The sequence below is a fragment of the Bombus bifarius genome, unplaced genomic scaffold (assembly GCF_011952205.1).
Source record: "Bombus bifarius isolate JDL3187 unplaced genomic scaffold, Bbif_JDL3187 scf7180000007996, whole genome shotgun sequence".
NCBI classification, from domain to species: Eukaryota; Metazoa; Arthropoda; class Insecta; order Hymenoptera; family Apidae; genus Bombus; species Bombus bifarius.
In genome coordinates this window covers 432,167-445,489 of record NW_022884376.1, presented here as the reverse complement: position 1 = coordinate 445,489, position 13,323 = coordinate 432,167, and the positions used below count along the sequence as shown (strand labels likewise).

The 13,323-nt window shown below is 47.8% G+C and overlaps 1 protein-coding gene across 12 annotated transcripts in view; it reads right to left on the bottom strand.

The window, feature by feature from the left end:
- LOC117205875 (probable Ras GTPase-activating protein) overlaps positions 1-13,323 on the bottom strand; it is a 253,178-nt gene that overhangs the window by 135,761 nt on the left and 104,094 nt on the right. For 6 of the 12 annotated variants that reach the window (XM_033444674.1, XM_033444666.1, XM_033444670.1 and 3 more), the window contains 2 exons: positions 8,234-8,275; positions 5,642-5,828 (listed from right to left, as the gene is read on the bottom strand). The exons of 2 other annotated variants lie outside the window; for them this stretch is intronic. In XM_033444674.1, coding sequence (XP_033300565.1) covers positions 5,642-5,828; positions 8,234-8,275 — 229 coding nt within the window. The remainder of the gene's footprint in view (positions 1-5,641; positions 5,829-8,233; positions 8,276-13,323) is intronic. 4 more of the 12 variants (XM_033444675.1, XM_033444669.1, XM_033444681.1 and 1 more) reach the window with 2 other exon arrangements.

Below are 13,323 nucleotides of genomic sequence, written 5' to 3'. Positions count from 1 at the left end.
GGAGAGACGAACGCGAGAGTACCAGGTTGGCAGCGACGAGCTGCGGCCGATCGACCGGACGACCAGCAACGAACGAAACGGAAGCGGCCACGGGGAGAAGCGGCGGATTTTTATCCGCTAGCGCGATTTCGCGACCGAGCGACCATCGTTTGCCGACACGAACGCGATTCTATCGTCGCGAGGCAAACGCACGAGGACGAGAGCGGCGGCGGCACTTTTATCGCATCCGCCGCGAACAGCTCTTTCCACGCGGAGGAGCCGACCGCGCGTTAACCTTCCGCCGCCAATCGGCTGCTGCGGAATCGAGGACGGTGGGGACGCGACTCTAGGAAAATCGAGCGAAACGTGGCGACGATTTTACCGGGTGCCCTGGAAAACCGTGTTCTTACAACGGCAGGTTCGCTGGCGCGAAAGATGGCTGGCGTTTCTCTCGAAAGAACGTCGGATGTCGTCGGTTTTCTTCCGTTGGGATAAACACGCTTTTCCCTCCTATCGAAATAACGTCGTATATTTTAACATTCTGCAAACAGGCTATCGCTGTCGTCAAAGTTATCGCCGTAAACGAGCGAGTCGTCTCGTAGTCTCGAATCTCGAAATTCGACGCGACCGATATGCCACGGGGACGACCGGTCGTTCGCTAAAATTAGTTTCGTCGAAGAATATAAGAGAGTTCTCCAAAACTATTTCCATTTCGCTTCGCAGCACAAAAAGTTGTCGGCTAGAACGGTCGAATATCGCGTCGTAATCGCGCAACCGCATCCTAGATGGGACGACATCGGCTTGGAACACCCGTACCGCTATCGTGTCCTTTTCGCGCGAACAATTAAATCGCGAAGGGCGAGCAGAGGCGAACTACCGTCCACGTTGGTGAATCTGCGTCTTGGGATAGCCCGGTCGAGGATATGCGGTTGTCGGTGACGATAAGAGTGGCCCGCCTGACGGTAAGTTGTTTTTCCAAAATATCGTGGATCGTTGTCCCGTGAACTCGTCCAACGGAACAAAGAACAGCGACCACTCCCGTAACCGATCGTATCGTAGGTATGTCTATGGGATTTGCGCGAACGGGTATAATTTATTAACATCGCGAATCGACGCGATGTAATATTCGCGAAACGAAAATTCAATTAGACACGCGCGCGTATAGTAAACGTTACGGTCGGCTGGGCTCAACGGTTGAACGAAGTTTAGCGAAAAAGCTCGTTAATTCGGACGATACTTGGCACGAGTAAGTACGATTCGCCATCTTTTCCACGTTACGACAAAGAACGGCGGCAGCAATTAACGAGTCTCCGTACAAGTATAAAGTTGCACCCGACGAACAATAGGGAAATTAGGGTCGCTGGTGTAAACGAGGCGAAGTAACGCGCCGTCGAGGACTTTGTTTCTACGGCGTATCAAGAGCAAACTAGAAAGCACTTTCCAATGTTATTTTACGTTACACGATGTAAACGTATACCGAGCAATCGAACCCTAGGATTGAGATACACTTGTCAAAATTATACCCGTCACCTCGCTCTTCGATCGAACGAAACACACGCGCGTTACACCTAAGTCCGTTCCCATCGGTATCGAGAGGCTACTAAAGCATTCGTCTCGTACAATTTCTCACGATACGAGAAAAGGAAAGAAACGCCTGGATTTTCGAGGGACGCGACGTTCGGACGTTCGCGTCTAAAGAAACGGTCGGTTGCTTCGAGTCGATCACAGCCGCCTTGCTCGTACCATCCTCTTCGATTCAGATCGTTGGAAACTCGTGGAAGCGTTGTCGATGGCGAGGTTCGCGCTCGCCCTACTCCGCTACATACTACGCGGCGTATATACGCGGCGAGCATGCGAATCGCTCGATTAGCTCGCCGAGAAACCTGTGATCGCTGTTCTTTTCGAATAACGGTTTTCCACCGGTTTCTATGAATTTCGCTCTTCCTGCGAAAGGATCGTAGCGACTAGCCCGCGATCGCCGCTCCGTTCCTAGAGAGATCAGCGGTTTGCTGGTATTTGTTATTTACTGGCATCGCTAGATACGACGACGAAAAATTCAAGAGTTCGACCGTAAGCGTTCGCGAGAAGATGCGTTCGCGAAACGACGAAACGGACGATCGCTGGGCGCTTTTGTTACATAACCGACCAGAGACACGCTCCAGACTATAGAGGATCGTTGTGCAGGCGGCAATCACGACGATGTTGCAATCGCGAAGATCCATTGGCGACCGTGCATTTACGTGGGTGGAAAACGCGTGTGCGTTGATGCATGCAACGCGGACGCGCCTCGGACCAGCGCGCCGACACGAAGAAACCTAACCGTACAGAGGCTACACGCCGCTATAGGACGACTCTTCCGGTGCCAAGGCATATCCGGTGCCTCGGACGATGCCTGAACGATGATCGCGACCGAGAACTCTTTCGACCGATTATCCGACGTGTTATTCTTTCGATACCGTTTTTGTCCGTCTTCTCTCTCTCTCTCTCTCTCTCTCTCTCTCTCTCTCTCTCTCTCTCTCTCGACCTCCGTGAATTTAACAATTTTGAAATTACACGTACCAGGTATCGTTGATATGGTGGATAATTGGTCCTAGTGGTTGACGCGATTTTAGACGCCAGCAGGCGAGGTAGACGGAAATGCGATAAATTCGAGCTTTTAAAACGCAAGAGCAAAGTTACCAGGTGCTATTATTTACGTAATCGGTTGGACGTACGTGTTTTTCCTGATTGGAAAGGAGCGACATCGAGTTTTCAGGCGAAACGGTACGTATGTTCGGATCGGTCGCGCGTTTATCCAGGCTGCGATCTCGACGTGGTATTACGTTTAAATTAATAATCCCCGTTGCGTCGCGTGATTGCCGTCACTCGGAAACGCGTCCGTTACACGCGTGTTATTACGGGCGGCGTGCAATTTCAATAATAATTATAATCACGCGCGTGGTTCGGCGAGACGAGGAGAGCAACGGACGCAAAGGAATAGATGGAAAGAGAAAGAAACGCGTTTGCCCAAAGAAACTCGCATCCTTCGTGCCCTCTCTCTTCGTACCGGTGACTCGAACATCGGCCATCCAGTTAAAAACCTGCTGAAATTCTTATTTCCTACGATTATATTTGATATATCGTTACTTTTACGAGGCTACGCTGAATATACGGGGGGTAGTCACGAAGGTCACTCGAAATCACCGCTCCGATTCACATCAACGTGGTTATTCGCGAAGGTAAACGAGTGTTCGTCTAAGGCTGAGACAGTCGATATCCCGGTCTTCCTTTTTTATCGAAAAGTCTCGTAACGCATTTTCTGTTCTTTTTCTTGCTTTTCTTTTTTCTTTTTTTTTTTTTTTTTTTTTTTTTTTACGAAATAGACGGGTTTTCCTTAATCGAGGAGGATTACAGGAAGAAGGTTATACGCGTAATATGATTCACGCACACGCAACGATGACTAACGTTTTCCTCTTAACGTCGGTATTATCTTCTAAATTTTCCGCAAACTCCAATGTAATTGCTCCAATGTAAAAAGCAACCGGGAGAGAATCGTTGCGTCGTCTCCTCCAGAAATCGCACCGGAAACAAACGTTAACGACTCTTCGTTGATATCGTGGCAACAAAATTTGCAACGTCTCACCTCGATAAATCCAAACCGTCGTAACTTTCGTACCGTGCAGCTTCTACGATTCTGATCTTACAGGCTCGTAATCTCAAAGAATTTAATACGCTTTGGAAGATCGATGAAAACGGTTAAACGAGAATCTCACGAGCGAGTCGAGTTAACTCGAATTTTCGTTTACCGCTTCTTGAGTCGTTCGTACGGCAACGAATTCGCTGTCGACTTCCCTTTCACCGTTTCCAGCAAGACGGCATTATCGCGCGTTATCAACCGCGAAACGACCGATATCTCGGAGAAAGTTACGCGGAGGTAAAGGAACAAAGGGAACGGTGGACGTTCGGGGAATACGGGAAAGAAATCCAGTTCCTGACGGCGTAAATCCGCGCGATATCAGCCATCGAGGCGACGAAGCAACCTTCGAGAACTCGCCGACAACCATCTCCGGGTATCGCGCCGTGAGATCGGCACATCTAAACTCTCTCTTTTCTCTTTTCTCGAAATAGAATCGACTATGCGTCACAGGCGAGTTCACGCAGAATTCGTCGAACGGTCTAAAATTCGTCGGAAGACGAGAAATTCCGGCGAAAAAGTTGCTCGATCGTCCTCGGCGCGTCAAATCAGCGCGAACCAGACAGCGCGGAGGCAACGCGGAGAATAAAAGGGCGCTTTCGATCCTGAAAGAAACGTCGTCCGAGGGATAGAACGATAAATGGCGAAAAATCACTGCTGCGAAACCTATTCGCCTTTGAGTTTTTCGAAGACGAAAAGTTTCTCGAAAACGACGAAGAAGGCGACGAGGCCCCGTTCGAAGTTAGTAGACGTAGAGCTTTCTAAACGACTCTCCGTAAACTTGGTTATTCGCGGTTGAAATTGCGATCAAGTTGCGTAAAGATTTAACGGACGTGTTTATCGTACTTTTAAGTAAAATACCGATGGAACAGGAAGAGAAGTTGGCTATTCGTTGTTGGCCTAGTAGAATACTGTAACGCATACAGTTGCAACGCGGTACTCGCAGCCTCGCAGTTCGACGATGCAGCCTGTCGATAACGCAGAACTTGTGCGCTGCGACCTACGTTACCATCTAGCGATACAGGTCGATAACGAACGCGTCGAAACTATTCGACGATATAATGCGATTCTAACTTCTTGTTCCACGGTTAAGCGCGTACAGACAAATAGAACTATGTCGCGGCTTCGAGTAAAAATCGAGAACAAAACACCTACGGTTTACCATCGGACGATACTACGCCTTCGTATTTACGTTAAATTTACCAGCGAAAACACACTCGCAGCAATTTACAAATAAAACCGCGAATATCCCACCGTTCTAAAGCTTCGTCGTCTTGTCTCTTCCGTTTACACGATCCTTGGGACGCCGCGCTAATTGCCGGCCATTAAAAATTGAACGCGAAGCCAACGCGAGTGGGAAGGCTTCTTTGTCGGTGCGCTTTCAACGAGAGGCCCGACGCACTCGGGGAATTGCACCTGTCGAACAATGTCCGCTCGTTACGAGCACAACGTACGCGCGTTTGTCAACAACGGCAACGACCGTTCGAGACAAAGCGCAATTAATACCACGTGGTCTTGATTTCGTAGACCGCGGTATCGGTCGCGAGATAAAGCATCGACGCTGCAGGGGAGTCGCGCGCGATTTGCAAGCGCGAGGAAAAGCACAAACGCTTCCGTGTTCTCGTTATGCAACGCGGAACGCGATAACCCTTTCCGATCGCTTATTAAGCGCGGAACCATTGAACGCGCAGCCGGCCAAGATTCTGCTTTCTATGGGAAATTGCGTGGCAAACGAACCGATCCCAAAGTCGCGATCGTTGTGTCGCGTACGCGTCTCTTTCCTCGTTGTTATTACGAGTTACGATCGTGTAACTTTGATACTATAACGTGTAAATGTACATTATATATATATATATATATATATATATATATATATATGTTAAAGAGAGAGAGAGTGTGTGTGTCAAGGTAATTATATTTTCGTAAAAATACCATGTACGTCGCCGCTTAAACCGAGATCGATCTTGAGCGTATGTTTCATAGACTCACCTATTGGTGACGCGGTGTTGGCTTCCCTCAGGCTCACTGTTTCCGGTTCAACCGCCGCTTCGTCTTCTTCGATCAATGGCGGCGGTGGTGCCAACGGTCGTGATTCGTAACCCCAATGCTGTCGAAAAGCACGTGCGCCCCCGTCCAATCGAACACGTGGTAACTCGACGAACATCGCGTCTCCCAACTGAGAACAAAATTGTCGATACCGTAGCATTGTGATTTTAATAGCGCTGGTATGTTATTAACGATTCGATCGGCGCGATATTACTCGTGATTTAGAAGGATCGATCAACGAAAACGGAAAAAGAGTACGTTCGAGAGAGAACGTTGTTCGTCTTCGTCGTCGCTGACGAATTTTCTAAGCTGGAACGGCAAACTCGTGTTCTTTTAGTTGGAAAATAAGCGACGAGACGCAACGACGCGTCGCGTGCATAAACGTGGAATCTTTGTTTCGTTTGAACGGTACCTGTCGTACGACCACGCGAACTTTTAAATACAAACATACAAACGATAATTTACGCTTCTCCCAAACTATTTCGCAAATACCAAATAAAGTAGGTCAGCGCGATGCGATAATCGCGGTACGGTTCGCGACACTCACGTAGCCCCGAATCACGTCCATTTCGGCGGAGCCGGAGCAACTCGACGAGACGGCCGCGTTCAGTCGATCCTATCAGTGTGACGGGTCGTGTCATCGAACTAGCGGAAGAATTAGCCCCGACTAGCGGTTGTCTCTCGGCCTGGAATCGATTTCGATGGAAAGAAGAGGTGGTCTCGTTTGCCGAGAAAAAGGAGCTGCCGGTTCGCGACTCGCGACAAACTGGACGACGACTGCACCGTGTCCAGTTTGTCTTAAAATACCGTAGATTGACCTGACACGACACGCTGACGTCACTAATTAGAGCTCGTTGAACGCGGTGTGCGGCGCGTGAAATCCACAGATCGTCTCTCGCTTCTCTCTCTCTCTCTCTCGACACGATTCGTTTCTCGTTCGAAACAGAGGTGGAAACGAACGAACGAATCGATCGAAAACAGAGGTCGAAGATGGGAAATTATTAATTTCCATTTGTTTGGCGCGCCTCGCTGCCCACGTTGTACGCCATTATTTGCCAATTATCATCCCCTAACGAATTTCTCGCCGCACACGCGTTCCACGAAACGAACGTTTTGCGACGATCGGACCGCTTGGCTTTGGGCGAAACGCTGTGGCAGCGATAGGCGCGTGAGTCACGAACACGGTTTTGCGGTCTTCGCAGGAGCGGCTCGAACGAATAATATTTCGTTGATGCGAGGATCGAAGTTTGGCGATTCGCGTTTTTAGAACGCCAAGTTTCTTCGCGATAATTGCCGAGTTTGCGCGATAATCCGCGATCCAAGTATCGCGCGAAATCCCTGTTCCTACGATACAAAAACCTCCTACCGTTTCGCTGGTCTTAGAAAGTATAGCTGCTTCTAACCTTTCACCGAACATTCCGACAACAAGACGGTTAAGGAAGGAGGAGCACGCGTCCGCGATCGATCGCGGTCGAACAAGCCGTGAATGCGGTCGCAGTCGTATCGCGTTAACTGTAATTACCAGGCAGACGCGAACGAACGCGTCCAATTACACGAATCCAGTATTGGTTTTGGGCATTGGCGTATAACGATCCCCCATCCCGCCAATCGGTACTCGCATTCTTCTTCCACGACGTTCGATCGTCGGCCTGGCAGGGAATACGTGACCCCGTTTTCCGCGAGCCGCGCTCCATCCGAGCAACGGCGCTCCACGCTAATTCCACGAACGTCTCTATCGTCGAGAAAATCGCACCTCTGCCATTGCCGTATCGCGAATCGAAGAGAGACTGGCGATACGGCTGCCTGTGCGAACTACGTGCGCGGCAAGCGAATAATATTCCAACGACGAACTTCGCGGGCAACGACGCGACCCGCGACGGCAACAGTTTCCAGAACACCGCGAAGAACGACGAGGATCGTAGCGGACAAAATTGCGTTAGGTGGGAACGCGGGCACTCGAAGAGACTCGAAGGAAGTCAAAGGGACCAGAGGCGTAGCCAGTCGTTTCGGTAAATTCGTAGTAACAACGTCCTTCGACGGACAACGAAAGAAACGAACGGAAAAGACGACGTGTCATCCTGGCTCGAGAAAACAATTAGTCACGAACCTTTGCACCGCGAATTCAATTTTTAGCAACGAAAAATTAAGAGAACGCGGGTTTAAGGTGTTATCCAAGTTTTACGCGCCTTGCGTTCCAGCACGATATAACCATTTTCAAACGAATCGATCCCGTCAAGGTATTATTGCCTCTGCGATATAGTCGAATTCCGTATGCTTTTCAAATTATCATCTTTGCCTTTTCGGTTATCGAAGTAACGCGAAATTAAAACCATCTCAGCTGTTCCGTTCTCTTGTCACGTCCGACGTTCGACTATTCTAAATTTATAAAAGGCTCCGGTGTGAAAAACACGACAAGAAAATGTGCAAATTATGCAAACACACAGGGATAAAGCAAAACGAGACACGATATCACGGAACGGAAGCATATCAGAGGGACAAACACAACGTTCGAAGGCACACTGATAGAGAACAAACCTTGTTGCGAGACTTGAACATACAGGCGGTCCCGGCGAACAGCTGCGTCCAAGGAAACAGACAAATTAGTTACTAATTGCGCTTGTTTAATTTCGTCGACAGATGCAGACTGATTCGGGAATCCTTCCGGATTCGACGCTAAATTTCATCGCTAAACCGATATGCGCGATTCCCGAATATTGTCAGTTTTGCGTATTTAAAAATACGCAGCTTGTTCGACGCGTACGATACGATAGAATAAAATATCAAGCACGAGACGCGGATCTTTTGTTTTAAATTTATGGATTGAAACGTATGCGTGTGTATTTGTACGTGTGTACATATATAGAAACGTAAACATAGTATCGATACAATGCGAGTATCGTCGTTTGAAGAATTTTTTACAACTACCTCGTACGTCGGATCGATGAACGATAAAAGCTACTTTCTCTTATCACCGTACGTTATCCTATGTATGCAAAACGTGCAATTTAGTATCGCGAAATCGTACGTAAATTACGATTGGAATATTTATTCGCTGAATATTTTTGTCCGTTTGAAACGTTAAATCGATCGATTCCGTCTCGAGCGTTACACAGGTGCTTAGCCTTTCCTTCGTTACAAAGCTGGGGAGAAAGTCTCGAGGATATACCCCCGTCGACGACTCCGCATCGACGCCCCGTTTTACAAATATAAAAAGTTCAGCCTACGTCGCACGAAGATGTCCGAACGGATCATCGTTCCGCTTTTCCTGTCCGAGTTTAGCTTTTCCGCTGCAGATATTCTTTTATACGACGGACAAATACGCTGTACGCGTGGTCACGTGGGAAGGAAGCGGAACGTAATTAATCGGCCGCCGACGGGAATAATTAACGTTCCGAGTCGAGGCCCAAATTAAGATATCGCTATGGTCGTAATTCGAGGTATCTCGGTGCGTTTCGTGTTCGTTTTAAATCGCGATTGACAACTCGACCGTCCCCGAGGAAAGACGGAACGTCGAGACGCGACGCACGCCACGACTCTGGAATCGATACCCGGCAACGAGCGCCAGGAAGCGGTTTAACCACGCGTTTAAAGAGGTTCCCTTCTGAAACTCGGTACGTATAACGCGTCGAGACCGAGTCTGGTTTAATATTTTGCTCCGCCAACGCGATTACGCGATTACGCGATTCGAACGAACGAGAAAACCAACGGAGGATATTTTATACGTTACGCGCGTTACGTTAACGACTTGGGCCAGCGCTTCTCAACTTTCTTCCCGTTATCGCCCTATTTCTACCATGATCGAATAAACCGTTCCTCGCGTTCACATAAAAACCGATCTTTAATAGATTTTCGAAAGAGATATTTATACTTTCTACTTCTATTTATACTCTTATTTTTCTTCGTAAACGTATCGACGATACGCGTACTTCAGGAACGCAAAAGCGTTCCATATAAACCGGAAAAAGGATCGAGAAACTGCCAACCGCCATCGGAAACAAGCTGGATCTTTTTCGAACGCTGTGGCGATCGGGACGCTCGCGATCTCGGACTCGGTCGGTACAGGATCGTCGATCGTCGACTCTCTTCTCGCGATACGATTTGCTTTCCGTTCGATCCCTCCCGCTCGTCTCGGTTCGATCTTTGTGCACGCGTCTGTCCGTGAGCAGCACCGTGGCTACCTAATTCGATCCACGCGATCGACCCGTTCCGATTCGACCGATCCGAACGTACGCGTTACGATCTTCCGTCGATAATCGATCCGTCAGTAACGCTGGAATCGATTCACGTGCCGCGAGTCTGTCCGTGGTAACGGAACAGGTACACGCCGCCTTTTCCACATGCGCGAATATTCCTTATTCCTTTATGGCTGCCCCGTTCGAGCGTGAACCGTTTCGTTCGAACGTGTGAACTCGACGTCGATGAAACCAGACACTCTTCGGAGCTTCGTTTCACGCTCTTCTGTGATCGATACTGTGGCAAACAGCGTATAATGACTGCCGATTCAGTGCCGATTCAGTGCAGTTTCGTTAAACTAAAGAGAAAGTTAAAGATGTCTCGAGGATGAAGCAAACGCTTCACATAATAACGCGAATCCATTCGTGTATTTAAAATATCGATAGAATGATGTCACGTTCTTTCATATACATACATATATATATATATATCATCGTATCATCTACGATTAAAACTGTTATTTACACCACCAAATTCACTCGCAGGATCTTATATTCTAAACTAAATAACGAAATAGTTCTTCAAGACGTCGAAACGAAAATCTAAAACGATTCGAGTCACTTCGATCTAATCCTACGAGTCTAGCTTTAGATTCTGTACGTATCCGTAATAAAGAACGCGTCGACGTCTTCGACAACTTTTACGCGACAGTTTACCTACGTGGAAATCTGCAATCTCGTCACGCGATATCAAAGGCCGACACAGACGTAACTCGTATCGGTTCGACGTAATCTACAGAATGCTTTTTTCATAAAAAAAAAGAAAGAGAAAGGAGAAAGAAGAAAAAGGACGAAGCACGAAGGGACGCTCGACGAAATTGCAGGCTATACGAACGTATCTGCCTCGAATCGATACGAGTAATACCGTACGGGGTTCTCGACTTCTGCGTTTGTTTCAAGATGTTGCCGAAGGCGTACAGAAGCAGAAGAATCTTACGAACGCTCGATATAAATATACCGGTGGATCGCGAAATAAACATGCAAATTTCTCGAACCAGATGAAAAAGTTATCCTGATAAAAGTATTTTTTACGTGTCAATCGTCTTATACGGTATATAAAGTTTATCGTTAAAGCATATCGTGGAAGTTTAAAGAATTCACTGCTTCGGGAATACGAGAGAAAGTTTATTTCTTAGGTGGCGAATAAGATAAACGTCTATCACGGAAACTAGTAAGGAGATGGTCGAGTCTAAACCATAGGTACTCGTTTGACGACGTAGCGCGCGTGGACAAAGTGAAAATTTCCAGTAAAGCTGCTTTGCGCGTTTACAGCAAGTAGCCGAGCGCACCGCGGTTAAGTTCATCGAAAAGAGAGGTTTCGAGAGCGATACGGGCTGACGATTAGGAGCGGAGACGAGAGAAGCAAAGCACGAATCTCTAACGAGGCACTCCTCGAAGAGCTGCTCAGGGAGCCGGAGCAACTGGTGAATTTCTAGCTCGTGTCGTCCCTCCAACGAAGCCAATAACGTTGTCATTGTATCGGATTATACGATAAAGGTGTAACTTCGACGGGGAATCTCGGCTATGCGACTCTCGACCAGCACAAATTCCGACTCCGCCCGGGGAATCGATAGACGTGCTCGTCGATTACCTTCCCAAACTTCCTCGGTCATCCATTGACCGAGAATATCGAGAATCAAAGAAAACCTAATTTTTTTTAAATTTAACCTAGTGCTGTAATTATCCTTGTTATATAAAGCTTCGAACGATGTCGAAGTACACCTAATCCGACGCTATTTCGGCACTCTGCGGTGAAAAGAGATCGTTCTTCCACAGGTAGGTACACGATCGCCGCGAAGAAAGAACGGCCCGAGGTATCTAGAGAAACCTTACGCTGGCGGTGCGTTAACGATCGATAAATCCTCCGATTTCCATTGCTAAAGAACCGTCGCTCGAAAGCGACAATTGCTACATTTCCAGCACCTTAAAATACGACGTCGTTAAATGTACTCGTTTCCTTCAATTACGGGCCGTGGTAATCGCCGCATTTGTCCGCGGACTGTTCGTGTCCTTAATAACGGGGCAAAAAGGAGGACGTTTCGGTTGAAAGGTCAAGCAACGCGTTGAATGTCTCCGAACGAACAATGAATTTCAATTTCACGTTGTTATAACTTTGTCCAACCTATTCTTCTATCTTTCCCCTTCTTCGTCATTATCTTTCTCTCCGTCATTTTCGACTTACGTCGTCGTCGTCGTCGTCGTCGTCGTCGTCGTCGTCGTCGTCGTCGTCGTCGTCGTCGTCGAATAAACGAATGAACGAACTCTTGGGGTCAAGAGGTTCGTTCGCCGCTGGGCATTTACTGAAATCCGCGCAGACCGAAATTAGTTCGGTTAAAAGAAGCGCTTTCTTCGCGATCCACGATCCACGAGACGAGACGTTCTTTCAGAAAAAGGGAGAGAAAGAAGGCTCCTTCTTTCGTTCTTTGTCAATGCCGCGGATTCATCGGAATCACTTTGCCACGCCAATAATTCAGGAGAACGACCAACGTAAAAATAATTCGGCCGTTCCTTAAACGCGCGTACCTATTGCGCGACACGTACCTTCGAAACGATCGAGAAAGGAACGAAAAGCGTCTAATGTATTTTCAATCTCGGACCTGCGTAAATGCAACGTGCTAAAGTATCGACGAACAAGCCTTCGTACAAATAATCAGCTCGCGCGAAAACTACGACGCTGGCCGTCTGATATACCGCAGAGGAATATTTCCATTTCGCGAACATCTGCTTTCTTTCGTAGGAGAGTAAAATGGAAGGAAAAACTTATGAAAGAGGACGATGAAGTCTCGCGCCGTTTCATTGACTCGATAACGCGCCGCCTGTTTATTTTACCCTCCCGCGTCGTCGATCGTCCAACCTAACCCCATATAAATGCACCCTTCTGCCTCAACTATCTCTCTATGCAACTCAAACCCTCGTCTTTCGAGCTCCGTGGAACGCCACGATCTTTCAAACTTTCACGATCGTCAGCGAGTTTGGCCATTCAGATCTGCGAAGAAACGATTCTACCAAGGGTTGCCGAATGTATATCGGGCGCTGGCTAGCAATTCCACCGATAGTTCCTTTCACCTGGACAAACAGAGAAGTCGATGTCGGAGAAATTTGGCAATATTCACAGGGATACGCTTTAATTCGCGCTTTGTTTGCAATCTCTATTTTTCTTGAAATTTGAAAAACACACGAGTCCAAGAAAAAGGTAAAAAAAAAAAAAAAACAGGGTATCGAGGGAAAATCGAGTTTGCGAACGTTTGCCTTCGCAGAGAGTCGAAGAAGATTCTCGAATCCGCGAAGTAACCCGCTTCCACGCTTCTCGAGAGCGATTCGAGTAGCAAAAGGGGTCGAAAGGTTGGCGAAAAGGTGAAGCCGATTTATCCTCTGGCTGAAACCGGCTTCCTC